Here is a 17,847-nt window from a genome sequence, read left to right as displayed (position 1 = left end):
CTTCATACTTCACTCAGATCATGTTAAAACTTGTCAGGTTCGCTGGAAAAACCACATAGCTCCGAACAAGCAACCTACAAACTATACGTCTGATTAGTCTCAAGGTTTGGGAAATATATAAGGCACTTACAAAAACCTACGTCACTTAAGGAGTATTTTAGAGTGAAAAGGTTATTCTTCGTTACAAAGAACTGAAAGTAGCAGTGCGATGAAAGTTTTTGTACGTTGAAAAATGACTTGCCATTTGTGCATTATAGGGACTGTATACATCTGCCTTCTCGTTACATATGCTTGGTCTGGAAACTCTGATAGCCTTTCCCACTTTCTTCCACCTTTTTAAAGAAGATTCTGCAATCTTCTTTTAAAAAGGGAAACCAGGAAACTCAGGCAAGCATTCAGCTAATGTCACTGACTCACTCCCAGAAGTACAGGCCCCGGATCACATGAAAGGCTCCAGCGTTCCTCCGGTTATGAGCCGGCTCTGGCGGGCACCTTACTCTTTGGGTAGGCAGCCAGCTCTCCTGCACCAGCCAGACCTTCTCCTCCCTCCCCGCTCTACGGGAGGGGGAGCTGGCAGCCCCTGGGACAACCCCCCGAGTGTGGGACGTGGGTCAGCTCCTGCAGGAGGGAGAGGAGGGCAAGGGAGCAGAGGAGGGGAGAGAGGCCGAAGGGCGGCCAGGGACCTCAGAAACAGAAGGTATCTGTTTGCGTTAGGGGTGCGTGAGAAAAAGCAGCACATTTTCAGCAGCACCAGCCGCCGGTTCCTCTTCCCTCCCTCCCTCCCTTCCTGCGGAGGGTTGCCTTTCCCAGCTCAGCCCTGCTGTCTCACCCTCGGCTCCCCTCCCTAGCTGCCGGGGCCGCCCCGGGGCAGGGAGGGAGCGGGGAGACCAGCTCGCCCAGCACCTGCGCCCCACAGCCCGTCGTGCGCTAGCACGCACCCACGCCGGGTGCTGGAGCGCCCGAGTCCCGGGACGCTGAGGCGTCGGGAGCCGCCTGGCCACATGGATCCCAGGAGCACGGCTGAGCCGGGAAGACACCCGGGCAGGGCGGCCAGACAGGGAACGAGCGCCAGGAGGGAGGCGGCAAGTCACAATCTGGAGTTTGTCCGACACCGAAGCAGCCCTTCGGAGGCTAGATGCTCCTTCTCAACTGGGAAGCCTACTCCACTCACTGCATATAGCCCAAGCTGAGATATAAAGGGGAAAGCTCCTTCTCTTCTCTTTAGGACAAGTCGCTTGCTCACCTCTGCACAGCAAAGTTCAGAAAGACCTCCTCTTTCACCAAGTGAGCACTATAAAAGCCAGTCAAGACATCTGCAGTAAGACTGTAGCATTAAACCTGAAGTGTGCAGTATTTATTGAAAGTTTGGAACTAAGCGAAAATGCGCCTGACGTAAACCAAGAGCTACAGACCCACCATGCTGCTGTCAGCTATCAGGGCTCTGCAGGAAACCAGGCTGCAAGAGACACTAACCCCAGCGCTGCCGAGAAAGCACTTGAGGAAGTCAGCGATATTAATTCCTATGTTTCAGCGGTCCTAACCCTTCCCAACATAAAAAATTACAGTACCTTCTTAAAACAAACAAACAAACAAAAAAACCCCAAAAAACCTCGCACCCTTGATTATCAAAAGCAGGTTTCCACATCTGACCACCGCTGAACCTCACATGAGATCCACAACAACCACTACTTCTTGTTTTTCCTCGGCAAAATGTCAGTGATATATCAGAGTGACAACTGATGATAAACATATAAATCGGCCTTACATCACCTTCACTGCAGCAGCAGCTTCTGCCACTATAGAAGGAACAGCCAAGAGCTGGCAAAGCAGTTGGGCCAGAGGAAGAGCAGCAGCTCTCCGCAGCCGGCACCCTGAAACCCCGCCCAGGATTCGCAGTCCGTCCGTTTCTGAGAACGGCAGACAGCGTGGGGACTCTCCAGGCCGCTCATGAAAAAATCAGGGCTGCACCAGGCTGAACTTCTCCCAGCCATTCCCCAAAATCCCCGCGTCCTTTTCCTTCCTCTTTGAAATAGTGGTGTTGCTGCAAGTAGCTAACATGGTTAATTGTGTCGCAGCAATGTGTACTGAAACACAAAAAACCCCAGCTGACAACTGCAGATGAGGACTTCTTTGTCCTTTTGCAATGTGAATTAGAATTGCATATAAAAAAATCAATAGAAATTGTTTCAATGCAAAGTAAAACACCTAAAAGTAAGACTGGAATTACTTAAAAGTTTAAATAGCACTGTCTACTTGCATGTACCAATAATAATTTATTTTTCCCCACGAGATGTTTTTTCACACTATCCCTTGTAGCATTTGAGAGACCCGGCAGATGCGCAATAGCCAGAGCTACAATGGATGAAGGTGTAATGCGATCAATCACATACCTTCATTTTTTTTCCCTGTGACCCAGACAACATCTTGACTGTTTTTAAAGTTTCATTTGAGCTTTTTAACAATGTTTTTCATTGCATAATACCAATAATCAAACCTAAAAGGTAATATTGTCAGCAAAAAGCTCCAACAGAACTAGCCTGACGCCCAAGAGAGCCTTCGCCTGGCAGGCACGCTGCAGAGCGGAGGCCTCTCAGCAGGTCCCCGCTGCTCGCGGGGAGGGGCTGCACGGCACCACGCTCCTCCGCGGCGCCGCGCTCCTCCGCGGCACCGCGCACTGCCTGCTCGCCGGGACGGGAGCCAGCTCCTCTGGAAGGAGCTCAAGACCACCCAAGCACCACAGGCTGAAACTTAATAACCAGTTTTTGCTTTTTGCCCAAACTACTGCATTTATAAAACTTTTTAAAATTTAAAAGACTATAACTTCGGGATAATAAAGCAGACTGGAGAAGTAAGGACTATGGAACTGAAGGGTGATTATTTGACAAAGACTTCCATGCTGCCCGTCGTGCCAAGAAGAAAGCCCACGAAAACACAAGCAGAACAGGAATGGAAAGGCCGGGAGAGAAGCTTGTGAAGACATTAAAAGAGGGGAAGTTGAAGTTATTCTGGAGACATACATGTAAATGTGAACCTGCTTCTGGCCTCCACCTTGGAAGGGAAGACCAGAAACGTGACCTGGTGAGAGATTAAAACTGTGTCTTCCAAGCAGCAGCAGAACTGTAATCCAGTAGGATGGAAAGGGGACAAAGTTTGCAAATGACACCAAACTGGGAGGAAGGGCTGATACCCCCGAGGGTCATGCTGCCATCCAGAGGAACCTCCATAGGCTGGAGAAATGGGCCGGCAGGAACCTCGTGCCGCTCAGCAAGGAGAAGTGCAAAGGCCTGCCCCCAGGGAGCACAGCCCCCTGCACCGGGACATGCTGGGGTGCCAGCCGGAAAGCAGCTCCACAGGGAAGGACCTGGTGGACAAGTTGAACGTGAGCCAGCAGCCTGCCCTTGCAGCAAAGCAGGCCAACAGCCTCCCAGGCTGCATTAGGCAAAACACTGCCAGCAAGCCAAGGGCGGTGACCCTTCCTCCTCGCTCAGCACTGTGAGGCCACACCTGCAGTGCTGGGTCCAGCTCTGGGCTCCCCAGTACAAGACAGACATGGACATACTGGAGCCCAGCACAGGGCCACACAGACCACCAATGTACTGGAGCATCTGACATACCGGCGGGGCTGAGAGAGCTGGGACTGTTCAGCCCGGGGAAGAGCAGGCTCAGGGGGATCCCATCAATGTGCACAAACACCTGCAGGGAGGGTGCAAAGAGGACGGAGCCAGGCTCTTTCCAGTGGTGCCCCGTGACAGGACCAGGGGCGATGGGCACAAACTGACACACAGGAGGTTCCCTCTCAACATCGGGGGTTTTGGTGGTGGTGGTGTTTTGGGTTTGGTTTTGTTTTGTTTTTTTTTTAAACTACTGTGAGGGTGGTCAAGCCCTGGAACAGGTTTCCCAGAGAGGTTGTGAAGTCTCCATCCTTGGAGACACTCACTGCCTGACCGGACATGGCCCCGGTCAGCCAGCTGCAGCTGATGCTGCTCTGAGCAGGGAGTTGGAGCTGATGAGCAACTGCAAAAGACAATGTCAGGAAGGAGTTTAAAAGACTGCAGGTGGCGGCTAAGTGGGCAGCAGTGAGCGGGTGGTGGTGCCGGGCAGCCAGAACTTTGGACTGCCACCTCCACCTAACCCCGCTGAGAGCGCTGCGCGTGCAAGTTGCATCTTGCGTGGCATATTCTTAATGGGGGTTCAAAGAAAGCAGCTCTATAGGGTTACAATACAGCTTCCACTATCAGTAGCTTTTGTGCAACCAGGAACAACCATCAGCAGCATCTTCTAGAAAGAAGCAAAGGAAACATTCCAGAGTTAATCTTTTCCTCCTGTCTAACTAGAGGCTGCCATACTGAGAAAACGTTAATTATGCCAATTCTGCCAACGATTGCATTGTGCTCTCTTCTTTTTTTCTTTTTCTTTTTTTTTTCTTTTTTTTTTTTAAAGAAAAGGAAAAGGCAAGCAATTGCAACACACAGCTCCTCTTCCACCACCAACGGCCATTTACCTGCTGCCCAATGGGATAGCATTTCTGTTTGGCAGTTCCCTCCTAACTCTTATGTAGAAGCAACCGCAGCCTAAAGGAGCCGTACTTTAGCACTCCATTCATACTACACTGCTTTAGAAATGGCAGTCAAGCTGCTGGCCTCTTCTACAGAAAAGGCCAGCCTGCATACAGCCCATCGCAGCAGTCAGCCTGCAAAGAGCAAAGCACAACACGCAAGACCAGGACCCACAATAAATGCGTGACAGTAGTTTCTGCTTTTTGGTCATGAAAAATGCACATGCTTGTCATTAAGGCAACAAAGGACTGGAAAGCATTTCTTCAACATCACTGAGGAACTACGATGCGTGTTCAAAAGGAAAGAGAATTCATGCATCTGTAGATTCTGCAAATAAGTTTAAAAAATAAACAGCCTTACAGTAACAATTAACAATATTTACTAGATTTTGTAACCTCTGCATAGAAAATCTGACTCAAAGTCAGTAATATTAATCCGTGAACTTTTAATAAGGAATAGTTCAAAAGAGAGAAAAAAGAAAGAACTTGACAGTTCAGGCAGCATCCAAAAAGGTCTCATGTCAGAACTATCCTATATAGGGGAAAATAAGGGTTCATAATCATTCACTTGAAACGAGAAAAAAATTAACAGTTACATTTGGACAAAATATTCCAAAAGTGACTTTGAGAAAATTAGATATGTCCAAAGAATTTTATTTCTTTTTTAAGTGAGGAAATCATGTTATCCTAAGGGTAAATTCAAAAATAGAGAATTTTGCATATTAAACAGTATTATTCAATGCTTACTGCAGCATTCTGCTACACCCAGTTCAGGCCCTCCTGCAAAGGTGCAAACTGCACGTGAGATTTCAGGCAATACCTACAGCAAAGCATGGGTAGAGACTGAGGTAGGAACCGTAAATGGGCACGTTTAGCTGGTTACTCAGATGCAAGGTAAATCTAGCACAGGCACTGGAAATATGCATGGTACTTCTAGCTGTCATATACAAAGGACCAAGAAAGACAACCCCAAATTTCATGAAGTGACTGCATGCGGGAAGCTCTACAGGTTACAGGAATGGCGTACAGATAATTTTTCTCAGAGTCACCTCTTGGGCAAAATGACTGTGGGGAAGGAAGTCTCCGTTAGCAGCGTGTCTCAACGCGGATGTGGAGGGACTGCTCTTCCCACGTGCGTACCGACACAGATGTCAGCTCAGCATTCGGCAGAGACTTCCATGGGGAGGTGTGCTCCCTAACCACTGGCATCGCGCGTCTGCTATTGAAGACGAACGGATAGGGTAGGGCAGGGACAGGACAGGATCCTGGAGACAAAAGCAGCTGCTCCAGCAGCTGAAGGCAAATGGAAGCAAGTTGCACCGCACCTTGCCCGGGGCCGGGACGCTGTGCTGTTCAGAGACGCGCGAGAGAAAAGTTAGGCTGGAATTGAGGGGAAGTTCAAGGAGGAACCTGAAAACCAAGAAGGGGGTTTTGTACTAGACACTAAAGCAGGCAAGAAGCTTTCCGAGCAGAGACAGTGGTTCCTGTTTCTGGATATGACTACACAGACAAGCACCATAAGCCACAGCTGAAGACAGTTATACCCTAGTTCTTATTTTTCAGCCGCTCTGCAATTCAGTCGGTTCAGCATGGCAGTGTTTCTGCGCTACAGGGAACCAGCTCATACTGTCTGCACGCCCCTCCGCCACCACACTCCTAGGAAGGTGGGCACCGGGAGCTGAGGGCGCAAAGCCCCACAGAGGGCTATTTTCACCCTCTCCCCAGCCACCCCCCATTGAAGCAGTTCCCAGCTTGAGGCAGCCAGCACGCGCCAGCTGGCTCGGTCAGACATGCAGGGTGGTGGACACCACCATTTAGCTCAGCCAGCCTTTGGCAGGCATGCAGGAGCAGGCACCCCAGGTCTCTACCGCTGCAGCAGAGCGTGGCTGAGGCAGGGGCACCCCTGGAGCTGCCCACCCCACCCCAGGCAGGGCCAGCGACACCAGGCTGCAGGGCCGTGCCCAGTTGGGAGGTATCTCCCAGGATGGAGATCCACAGCCTCCACGGGCAACCTGCACCCGTGCTTGACCACCCACACAGTAAAAAAAAAAAAAAAAAAAAAAAAAAGGCGTTTTCTTGTGCTCAGATGCAATCTTGTGAGTCTCAGTTTGTGCCCACTGCCTCCTGTCCGGCCAGCGGGCACCACTGAGAAGAGAGAGCCAGGCTCCCTCCCGCCAGGTACTCCGGCAGACTGTAGGAGCCCCCTGAGCCGTCGCTGGCCCAGCCTGAACCAGCTCAGCTCTCCCAGCCCCTCCGCAGCCGAAAGACGCTATACTTGGTCTACGACTACATCTGAGCACATGTGGCTGTGGTCCTGCAGTGGACAGGAGTCTCTGGCTAACACAACCCTAGCGTTACGCTAGTTCTCGTCACTGTTTGTGCTGCTGCCAGCAGCGTGGCGTCTCTTGGCACAACTGGTACAGAAGCACAGTTCCAAGGACGGGGATGTGACAGCTAGAGAAATGCAAAAAATAAGAAAGTGTGCAAAGCACAGGAGAGTAAGAGGCGCATACTCACTCGCTGTAGGTACAAATTCCAACAGGAATATAAAGTTATTTCACTATGCGTTAACAGTATATTAGCATACACTTTTACCAAAAGGGAGATGGACAACTTTTAACAGAGGCCTCCGAGGAAGGAAAAGCTTGTAGTGTCCTAATTATTGGGACTGGGCTCTCTTTTCGTGAACACAGAAAAGCTCAAAGGAAGAGAAATAGGTGCAAGCGGGGAAAAATAGAACATTAAGGCTTGCTCAGGTGATGCAGTATAGGAGTGGACTGAAATACAGAAGAGAGCAGGGATGCAGACTCCACTTGTCTGCGTGCAGAAGCTTTATGCACACATACACTTACCCTGCAGCCTACGCTGATGCTTTTTTCCCCTAAATCTTTACAATTAAACTCAGTGATTTGGTTCTGGTGGGCAACAGAAAATAACATAATTGCAGGCAGCCAACAGCAAATTTAATAAACTGCCTCACATTTGTGTTGTTTACATTAATTCTGTCATTTACCAAACTTTATGGTGGTGAATGCAGATTGGCTGGCAAGAAGCCACATATCAAAAAGTTATGTGCTCAAATAAAAAAAAAAATCACTTAAAACTCTGCGTCCTGTGACCTACGATATCTAGTCTAGTTCACAAAGAGAATTTTCTAATTTTTAAAAAGTTGTACATACGATGAAGAAAGAGCAATTAGATTTGAGGATATAGAATTTCTTTAAACAGCGAGGCAACTTAAAGCCTTAGTCATTAGAACTATACAGTCATTCCCTAGCCATATGACACTGAAGTCTGCCATGCAACCTACTATTTAATTTCTCATCTGAGGTTGTATCAGTCATGCATATAAACCAGTCTATCAACATTAGCAGTAAAAGATTACCTCATCTGTGAAACAGTAGGTACTTAACTTACATTTAATGCAGTTGACAGCCTTTAAGGGAATGACAGAAAAAAGCCAACCACCGATCAAGTGCATAAACTACGAGAAGTAAAAAGTATTCTGGTTTAAAAAGCTACTTGAATCAAGGAGCAGCTTCTAGTGCATCTTCAAAACCATCCAAGCAGAACATATGTATATGGAAGAACGAGGCAGCTGGTCGGTCAGAAGGAAAGTGTCCTGAGAACTGGATGAGGAGTGGAAAACCAACATTGCCCAGCACAGAAATACCATATTTAAACAAGTAAAAAAGCCATTATCAGGGTGCATAGTCAGTGAACAATTATAAAATATCTTAAAAGACTCTTTAAAGAGAAGGCAGTCTTCATCTCCCATTCCAGGAGAACACATGGAAAAAGGTGAATTCTCCACACGTGATAACTTTCTGCCTACTCCTAGAGTCTGCAATATAGTAGTCTTTATCAGAAGAAATGAAACTTCTGGAGTACAGGGATGCACCAGATTTGACTCAAATGAGCCTTGCTCACCCACCCTAGTATGTAAATAACGAAGCCACACTACTCCAAGTGCTCTGTCTACCACAGTACCCCTTAGTCTGATAGACTTGAGTAGGAAACTATGGAAACATCTCTGGACTGGTGAGTCTAAGCAGGATCATCTCTGTGTATCCCAAGATTGTGTCCCATGACCAGCTCTGTGCCGCAGGGGCCATCATGCCTGCGCCTCTCTGCTGCTCTGCACAAACCTGTTTGAGACTTTAAAGCTTCACACTACAGCAGCGTAAGGGAAAGTCTTCAGCACATAATTAGGGCAGCCATCAGTAGGTGTTGTCTCTAACCTCCACCCCATGCATGCACCAAAGCCTCTCTGCTGAGCTCAGCTGTGCCAGCAAGGCAGGATACAGAACACTGCTCATGTAGTTTAGCTGTCACAGTTTATGTTTGTGAAGAGTTTGCTGCTTTCTTTTTGCAACCCATACTTTGTTGGGATATTTTTGGAACATGTTCTAACATTAAAACCGTCAGGAAGAAGATGACACAGAGGTATCCATTCAGAGGCTTGATCCTAACTGGTCTCCAGGAACAACGAGCAAGCTCCCAGTATGGCTTCCAGGTGACCTGTATCTCCCTGGGCATCTTCACTGGCCAGGGAGACGCATGTGGCAGGGATCCCCCCTAGTCAGTACTCTGGGCAGGAGTCAGCAAGTCCATATGGGATTTGCTAAGACTAAGCAACGCTGACTTGAGAAGCGTAAGAGATGGGATGCTGCTGCTCCTGTCACCCATGCAGCGCCTTCCCGCGCTGTGTCTGGAAGGGACAACAGAGCACAACCATCGAGCAGCCGGGCTGCTTCAGCAAGCACAGGTTTTGCATAGGCTCAGGAGATAAGCAGACCGCACCTGAGCAGAGGAGTTACAGGGCAAGCACGGGAGCAGTGCTGATACTATCAAACCCCAAGAGGCACAGGCAAGCCCATCAGAGACTGGGGACTGCAACACATTCCCTGGGGTGGCGAGAAACACGCCTGTCCAGGGAGAGCCTTCTGTGACAGTGATGGTCCAAGTGATTGCAGTCCATCCTCTGCAGTAGTTTTCAGGTACGAAACGATGGGCTAAATCCCAAGACTCAGACTAATAGCCCAGTGGGTTCAAGTAACAGTACCCAAGAAACGAAACACTACCCACAAGGAGGAAGGAAACTGGATTTTGATCCACACTGAATTGGGGCTTGAGAGTCTTAAGGATGCTGTGGATGGCCCGTCTCTGCTGACAGTAAAGCACAGGATGCAGACAGGAATGTGAACAGTGCAAGCCAGAGGAAGAGGCCAGAGGACAGCTAGGCAGAGATCTCCAGCAGCAAGGGAGCTTTCTCACCAGTGTCAGAAAACATCCATCAGTTTTCTGACGTAAAACAAGAGTCAGAACCTTTGGAGAGTGTAGGGACTGTCTGTACATGAAGAGGCATTCACAGATACTACCTGGTGCTACATTTTTGTGGTCTCTTAGTGACAACATCCACCTAAAAGGACAGATGCGGAGGTGGAAAAAGCCAGGAGCCTTTTTTGACAGGATTTAGAGCAAATCCCTTCAGGACCTGCAGTAACTGGCCGTACACAAGAAGTCCATTTAGCACAGATCTGATCCCCAGCTCCATCGAACCCTGCAGCATTCGCCAGGGTTACAGCATGGGAGACTGCAGTCGCACTGCCTCCAATCTCAGGCACACAGCCGATGCTTTACTAACTTCTCTGGACTGAGGATCTGGGAGAGCACTTGCCTGAAGAGCCTGAGAGCAGGGAGCTTTCCAGGGACCAGGACCAGGAATTACGCAGACTTAAAAGGAACTCTGAAAAGCAGGGAAATAAGCATCTTATTTGCATAAGAAGATAGATATGCATATTTTCATAAAATCACGTATTCTTTTGATCTCAGTGCCTCCTGGGCAAAAAAGGATAGCTGCAAATTATAAACAACAGCAAAAAAGCAATAGGTTACTGCTTCTCAGACCAAGAGAAAACAAAATCTCTAAAATACCCCTAACAATCTCATTGAGGACCCCAATTATTATCAGAGCAAACAATGCCAGACAAGAAGCCAAACCGACAAAAAGCTTAAAATATCAGAATTAAAATTTTTACTGACACTTTAAAATGTAATGATTTGCTTCACTGCCATCTAGTGACAATTCAACGCAGGTCATAACACAGTGATATTCACATAAAACAAGTTTAGATCTGCAAAAGAGCTTCAGTAGTTTCATCGACTACTCAGTCCCACATGAGAGGCAGTCAGGTCCAGTGTAATTGCTGAGATCTGAACTATTTTGCTAGTTTTCCTATCAAAACTTGTAACCAGAAAGTGAAGCATGGAAAAATCAATGCATTTGCATACTGCAAGAGTAAAGCAATGATCTGGAATGTAGTCTTATGAATTAGTATTGTCAAAATTTCTTTGAACAATGTCAAAACACTATAATGCCATCATAGCATAAATTAGATTCTGCAGTTTTTCAGTATTCCCTGTAGGCTGGCTTCATAATACTCTGAAGCACTTCATTCAAAACCATGAGAAAGGAACAGGAACTTACAATTTCCACCCCAATTTGCTGGATACATTATACACACATATCTCATAATTACACGTTAAACTTTTTTACTTCAAGAAGCGAGAGACGATAAACTTAAAAAAAAAATCCCACTCTCAGGTATCCATCACTGAAATGTCTAAGGTCACAAATAAACAAACAGGACGTCCAAGCAAGAGATGTCAGGAATAAGGTCGAGGGCCTTTACCAAAGAGCAAGAAGCCAGCTGTAGCGGCAGGTCACAACAAAGGCACACAACCATTCAAGCGGCATGTTCTGGTAGTCAGGAGACAAACTTCACCTGCCGCAGTGTCTGGGATGGGGCGTTTGCAAACACTCGTACACTAACCTATTTCAAAACTGAGAAGAGCAGTGTAGAAGTACCCGCCTGGAGAATATCAAATCCAGTACCAATTTAAGAAAAGAACATTCGTGGCCAGGCTGTCAGAGTCACTAGTCACAGTCCAGGTTTCTGCAAAGGTTTGGTCCAAACTTTTGAAAGAAATCAAACTGAGGAAAACAGGTTTTAAAAAGTTAAAATCAAACATTTTTACAGAAGTTAACAAACTTGAAATGAAGTTTGCTGGGACAAAAAATGCAGTATCATGCAGCTAAGGACAATAAAAAAGCCTGCCGCGCACTAGCACAGGTCCCTGTGAAGCACCGAGGGGACAGAAGGCGTGACAGAGCTGATCCCAGCACAGCCACTTGCCACCTACCTGGTGCAGACATAAGGAGGAACTGAGGAAAAGAGATCCCAGAAAATGTTAGATGAGGTGTTTCAGTGGTGATAAGGAACTCGGCCACCAGGAAACAAGCTTTCCTTAAACCTCATATGCAAACCAGCGCACAATATTTGTCAATGGGATTCAAGGGAGATTATCTTAACTGGATCAGATACAGAGAAGGGCTGGTGTCTTCAAGTCTTGCAGAAACACATGAAGGCTTGCTTAATCACAGTAAATGAAGTCTCAGTACAGTGAGAAACGTCCCTCTATATGCAGAGGGCTAAGTATCAGAGATGGACGTGGGTTCTTTAAATGAAAGGCACTGGCACAAGAATATACGAGACAGAAAGCGGCCATGGAGACACTTAGGCTTGGAAACCAGAATAATGTTGCTAAATATTATAGCAATAAAGCTCCAGCACAGCTTTGTTAGTGAGGTGGAGAAAGGGAAACAGTTTTAACAGTGAAACTGGCAGGCTTACAAGAGCTAAGGTGGCAGGACGGCCTGCCACGATGCAGCGACGCCCAGCTCCAAGTGGAGATGTGGCAATGAAGACTTCGACGGCTGTGCAGCATCCAGAGATGAGCCATCAGCACGCCTCAGCCCTTCCCCTGGCAATTCTGCAGGATGCTCATTTCCCAGAGCTCCTCTCCACACTGGGGAGAGCAAGCTGGGGTCTTCTGTTTTGCTTTGGTTTTAATGCCACTTTATTTCCCCCAGAATGTAAAGCTGGCGCAGCCCATGCCGCATCCTGGATCTACGGCTGCCAGAGGGACTCCTGAAAAGCACTGCAGCTGAAAACCTACAGCAACACAAATGATGGGGTACAATCTGTCTTATGGAAAACTGCCAGGTAAAATAACGTTGGAAATGTAAGTGATTGAGAAGTGTTTATTGTATTACTGTCAGTTCCCACCAACATTTTAAAGTAAGCTATTTCAGAAAAGGCTGTCTAAACACTGCCAAGTGCTGCCCCGGGGGTGCCGGTCCTGGTTCACCACACCAGCCAAGTTCAGAGTATAAACAATATGAAATAAAACGTGCTATAGTTTTATGAGAGAATTTATAAGTCTGAAGTGCTTTCACAAACATTTACACATGAAATCTTAAAAGCCCCAGAGACTGTGATTTTTAAATACGTTTAAGTACGCTAAGTTTTAAATTAGCATTTAATAGGCCCAAAGAGTCTCTCCGGAGTCCTGTCTCTTGATAAACAGATCATCTCAGCTCACAAGTTGCATTCTGTCAAGACAGCCAAGAGCTGACACCCTGTAATCGTGATCAATAGTTCGTTCCCAACACGCTGGCGTGCAGCTGCGTTGCCCACACCCCTGCGCAGCAGCAGCGACGGGCTCTGCAGACCTCGGCCTGCAGCGCGGGGAGCGCCCACTCCGCTGGGATGGCGGGCGGATTAAGGGAGCTCAAATCCTTCTCACCTTTCACAGCTTCTCTCTACAGAGGATTTCCAGGCTATTTATCTTACTCAAATGCTGAGAAAATGTTTACTCGCACAAACCCCGCCTGCCGCCAGGCTGGCCAGGCCCTGCTGCTCCCCCCGCCCCAGCACCGCTGCGGCCTGCGCCCACCTTACCCAGGCTCCCCGCCACTCCGGCAGCCAGCGCCAGCCAGGCCCCCGAAAACAGGCGTGACCGCCACGGCTGTGGCGCAGATGCCAGCAGGCCCTGCCTGTGCCGCGGAGCGGGAGGACGCCACCGGCGCGGCCGCGAGACCGGGTGGCGGGGACCGGCCCCGCACAGGCTGCACAGCGCCCGACCCGGGCCTCGCCTCACGGGTCCCTCCAACAGCCCAAGCTCAAAGCCTCTCCAGCGACAGACGGGCCGCGCTGCCGCCCGTCGCCACGCAGCATCCACCCCACCGCGCTGGGCTTTCCCGGCTCCTCGCCCGCAGGGCGGCGGCAAGGGCAGGCCGGGAGCCCGTGAGTAGCGCGGGGACCTGGGGAACATACACGCACTCACATCCTGCGTGTGTCTCCTGTCAACCTATTTGCAGAAGCACCTTTATATTTCAGCAGGAAGCACAGACGTCGCGCTCAGAGGCTAGCAAGCCTCAGGCACATTTATTTTGACACGTGCAATACTTAGGAGCACTGTTTTAAACTCAGGTTTTCCAGGCTGGGTAATCCGAGCAGCCTCCAGAATTGCCCAGAGATAGGACATTTTCTAGAGGACAGTTCTAAACCGGCCCCATTTGTAAAATGCTAGAAACACGCTTAAACTTGTTGTTTTCCCCCATTCCCACAGATGATCGTCTGAGCCAAGACAACAGTACCTCACCCAACTCCACAGCAGGCTTACTCGGGAACTCCACGCACAACGAATTCACCACCATCGTCTTGCCTGTGCTTTACCTCATCATCTTCCTGGCAAGCATCTTGCTGAATGGCCTAGCCGTGTGGATTTTTTTCCACATCAGAAATAAAACCAGTTTTATATTTTACCTCAAAAACATAGTGGTTGCAGACCTTCTCATGACACTGACGTTCCCATTCAAGATAATCCAGGACTCGCAGCTGGGACCGTGGCACTTCAACTCTTTCCTGTGCCGATACACCACGGTTCTGTTTTACGCAAACATGTACACCACGATTGTGTTCCTCGGACTCATCAGCATCGACCGCTACCTGAAAGTTGTGAAGCCTTTCGGAGACTCCAGGATGTACAGCATCACCTTCACCAAGATCTTATCTGCCTGCGTTTGGGTTGTAATGGCTTTCCTAGCTTTACCAAACCTGATTCTTACAAACGGCTACCCGACAAAGAAAAACATCGACGACTGCGTAAAGCTGAAGTCCCCCTTGGGAGTCAAGTGGCACACAGCTGTCATTTACATCAACACCTGCATGTTTGTGGTGGTGCTGATAGTACTGATAGGATGTTATATTGCGATATCCAGGTACATTTATAAATCGAGCAAACAATTTATTAGCTCATCAAGCAGAAAGCGAAAGCATAATCAGAGTATAAGGGTTGTTGTGGCTGTATTTTTTACTTGCTTTCTGCCGTATCATTTGTGCAGAATACCCTTTACTTTTAGCCATCTAGATAAAATTTTAGACGACTCTGCACATAAAATCTTGTATTACTGTAAGGAAATGACACTGTTCCTATCTGCATGTAATGTCTGTCTGGATCCAATAATTTACTTTTTCATGTGTAGATCATTCTCACGAAGGCTGTTCAGAAAATCAAATATGCGAACCAGGAGTGAGAGTATTCGATCACTTCAGAGCGTTAGAAGATCAGAAGTGCGCATATACCATGAATACACCGATGTCTGAAGTCACCCGCACAGAGACTTTTGCTAACTTGTGAGAATATTTGTACATCATGTAAATAAAACGTATCTTTGGGTCCCTGACCACAGAAGTTCATTATGGAATGTGCAGACATGTACAGCTTTTCTGTTTCAGCATACCTAACACCCATTTCAAACGTCAAAAGCTTAAATCCACACAGAGATCAGGTTCACTTAGAGGGGTTTTGGGGGTTGTGTTGGTTGGTTGGGTTTTTTAAGGCCGACAGAAGCTAAGGATGCCTCAGCTCGGAAAGCAACCTGGAGCTCCAGGAGGCTCCAGCTGAGACGCACAGGCTCCGGGCTCGGAGCGGGATCCAACAAGGCGAGTCAGCAGTTCCCCGGGCTTCGCGTCTGCTGTACAGCCTTTGTTTCTGCCCGTTTCTTCCTGCCCAGATGAAGAGCTCTGCCGTACGAGGACAGCACGTTTCACCCCACCTACCGCCGAGCTCACCAACACGGGGGACGCGCGGGCACCGCGGCACGGCCGCGCCGGGGTCTGGCGGATGGGTGCCAGGGGCACGCGGCAGGTGAGGGAGAGGGAGGAGGCGGCACACACTCTTGCGGAGACCCTCGGCGCGCCCGCGGCAGGCGGCCGCTGGGGCCGGGCAGCCACAGGGCTCACCTGCAGAAGCAGCAGTTCGCTGCCAGCTGAAAGCGTCTCCGCTTTTCCTCTCGGGTGTTTGCGGTGCCAGCAACACCATCTTGTCCACAGATCAAACCTACCAGAGTGCTACTCACTCCTTTCAAAATATCAAACGTAAACTAGGATTGTGTTTGAATTTGTTAAGTCTCTTCTCAAAAAAAAAAAAAGAAAGAAAGAAAGTAAAAGACCGTTAAAACAGCTTTTAATTCCCATTTTATCTCAGTCTAAGTGCGGAAACAACAAAAAATGTCCTTTGACAGACTCAAATGTGACAAGTCTGAGCAATTGACATCAAGCTGAAAATTCAGCTTCCCTTCACCTTTTATGCTTGCTTAATACAACAGAAATAAGACTTAAAGCATTAGGAATTTCTTGTTCAAAATTATTTATAACTTGGCTGCTTTCAACTCTTGGAAACAATAATTGTGTGCAATAAGCAGGTGAAATTCATTTTTGGAGAGCAGTTCAGGCAACACATTCAGGGTATTATTTCACACTGTGGTACACGCAATCAGAGCAGAGGAAATATTAAAGAAGAACATCCAAAATCAAGGCAAGAAGAAAGGAATAATGAAAGACCAACACAGCAGCTGCTGCATGAGAAAGTGTTGACTAACAAGTACATTATTTAAAAGAAGAAATCAAGTCCTGGAGAGTACCCACCAGAGCTAATACTGACTGGGACGCCTCAAATCGTTTCAATGAGATCCTGGCAGGCTTCGCACCACAGAATCACAGAATCTTATAGGTTGGAAAAGACCTTTAAGATCATCGAGTCCAACCATAAACCTAACACTACCAAGACCACCACTACACCATGTCCCTGAACACCTCATCCAAACGGCTTTTAAATACCTCCAGGGATGGCGACTCAACCCCTTCCCTGGGCAGCCTGGTCCAGTGCTTGATAACCCTTTCAGTGACGTAAAATTTCCTAATATCCAGTCTAAACCTCCCCTGGCGCAACATGAGGCCATTTCCTCTTGTCCTATCACTTGTTACCTGGGAGAAGAGACCGACCCCACCTCTCTACAGCCTCCTTTCAGGTAGTTGTAGAGAGCTGAGGTCTCCCCTCAGCCTCCTGTTCTCCAGGCAAGCAGTTGACACGCAAGCAGTTGACAGCAGTTGACAAGCAGTTGACCACGCAAGCAGTTGACAGGACTCCAGATTTGTTTATAACAAGGGCAGAAGAAACCAAAACCACTTGTCACAACCGCTTGTGCAAACATTCCTGAACTGGTTTTGCACCAGCTCGTCCTGGCGGTGCAGGGCAGGCGGCCGGGGCACCCACGCCAACAGGGTGGCGAGAGCCACAGCAGGGTCCAAGGCTGCTCCAGCAGCTCCTCCACCCCGGGACATGTGGGGACCTCTCAGGGAAAGGCAGAGGCAGACAGACAAGCTGCTCCTCCTCCTTTGATGGCTGCACTCTACAAAGGAGGCCATCTCCCACCGAATGGCATGGGCACGTGCCCTGGGTGCCTCCCGCGCTCTCTGGGGAGCTCAGAGCGGCTCGGCCGGGCCCCAGCCGAGAAGGCAGGGACAGGGTGAGCACAGGCTCCCCGGGGACGAGCTCCCCAGGGGCTGGGAGAAGGATTTGCAGAGGGGTGGGGAGGCAGGGAACCGTCCCCCAGGAGCGTGAATTTGGTCGCCTTCAGCCAGCGGAGATCACCCCGAATTCACAGCCTTTCAAGAACAGCCCGGGCACGCGGTTCACGCGCCGAGCCGAGCACGGGCAGCCCCAGGCGCGCGGGCGGCACCGCACAGCCCGACACCTCCTCCCCTCGCCCTGCAACCTCCCCATACACCCTCAGCGTGACCGGAGAAATCAGCAGGGAGGACAGATATATTTGGGCACTCAAGGCTACAAGGATGTGTTTCTATTTAATCCTGTAAACGGAACAATGTTTACATGACTCATTTTGTCCTGTACTCCACCAGGGATTGGATCAGATTTGTTTAGATTAAAAGCTGCTCGTACAAAAAATAAACAGCCAACTTGAAAAATGTACATTGTAAGGAGCTGACGGGTGTTTTGAGCAATCAATTTTTATACGTATCTTATGCAATGTAGTGCAATTGAACAAACAGAAGATGGCAACAGTCCATCATCAAGTTCAT

General features: G+C 48.6%; 2 protein-coding genes across 2 annotated transcripts in view; one reads left to right on the top strand and one right to left on the bottom strand.

The window, feature by feature from the left end:
* The window catches only part of MED12L (mediator complex subunit 12L), a 157,249-nt gene that overhangs the window by 65,511 nt on the left and 73,891 nt on the right, over positions 1–17,847 (bottom strand). The gene's annotated exons all lie outside the window — the stretch shown is intronic.
* On the top strand, positions 12,591–15,069 carry GPR87 (G protein-coupled receptor 87). The gene is made up of 2 exons (XM_075506717.1): positions 12,591–12,624; positions 14,033–15,069. The coding sequence occupies exons 1-2, from the start codon at positions 12,591–12,593 to the stop codon at positions 15,067–15,069; spliced, it is 1,071 nt and encodes a 356-aa protein (XP_075362832.1).

The sequence above is a fragment of the Mycteria americana genome, chromosome 7 (assembly GCF_035582795.1).
Source record: "Mycteria americana isolate JAX WOST 10 ecotype Jacksonville Zoo and Gardens chromosome 7, USCA_MyAme_1.0, whole genome shotgun sequence".
NCBI classification, from domain to species: Eukaryota; Metazoa; Chordata; class Aves; order Ciconiiformes; family Ciconiidae; genus Mycteria; species Mycteria americana.
This window is presented reverse-complemented; position numbering and strand designations above follow the sequence as displayed.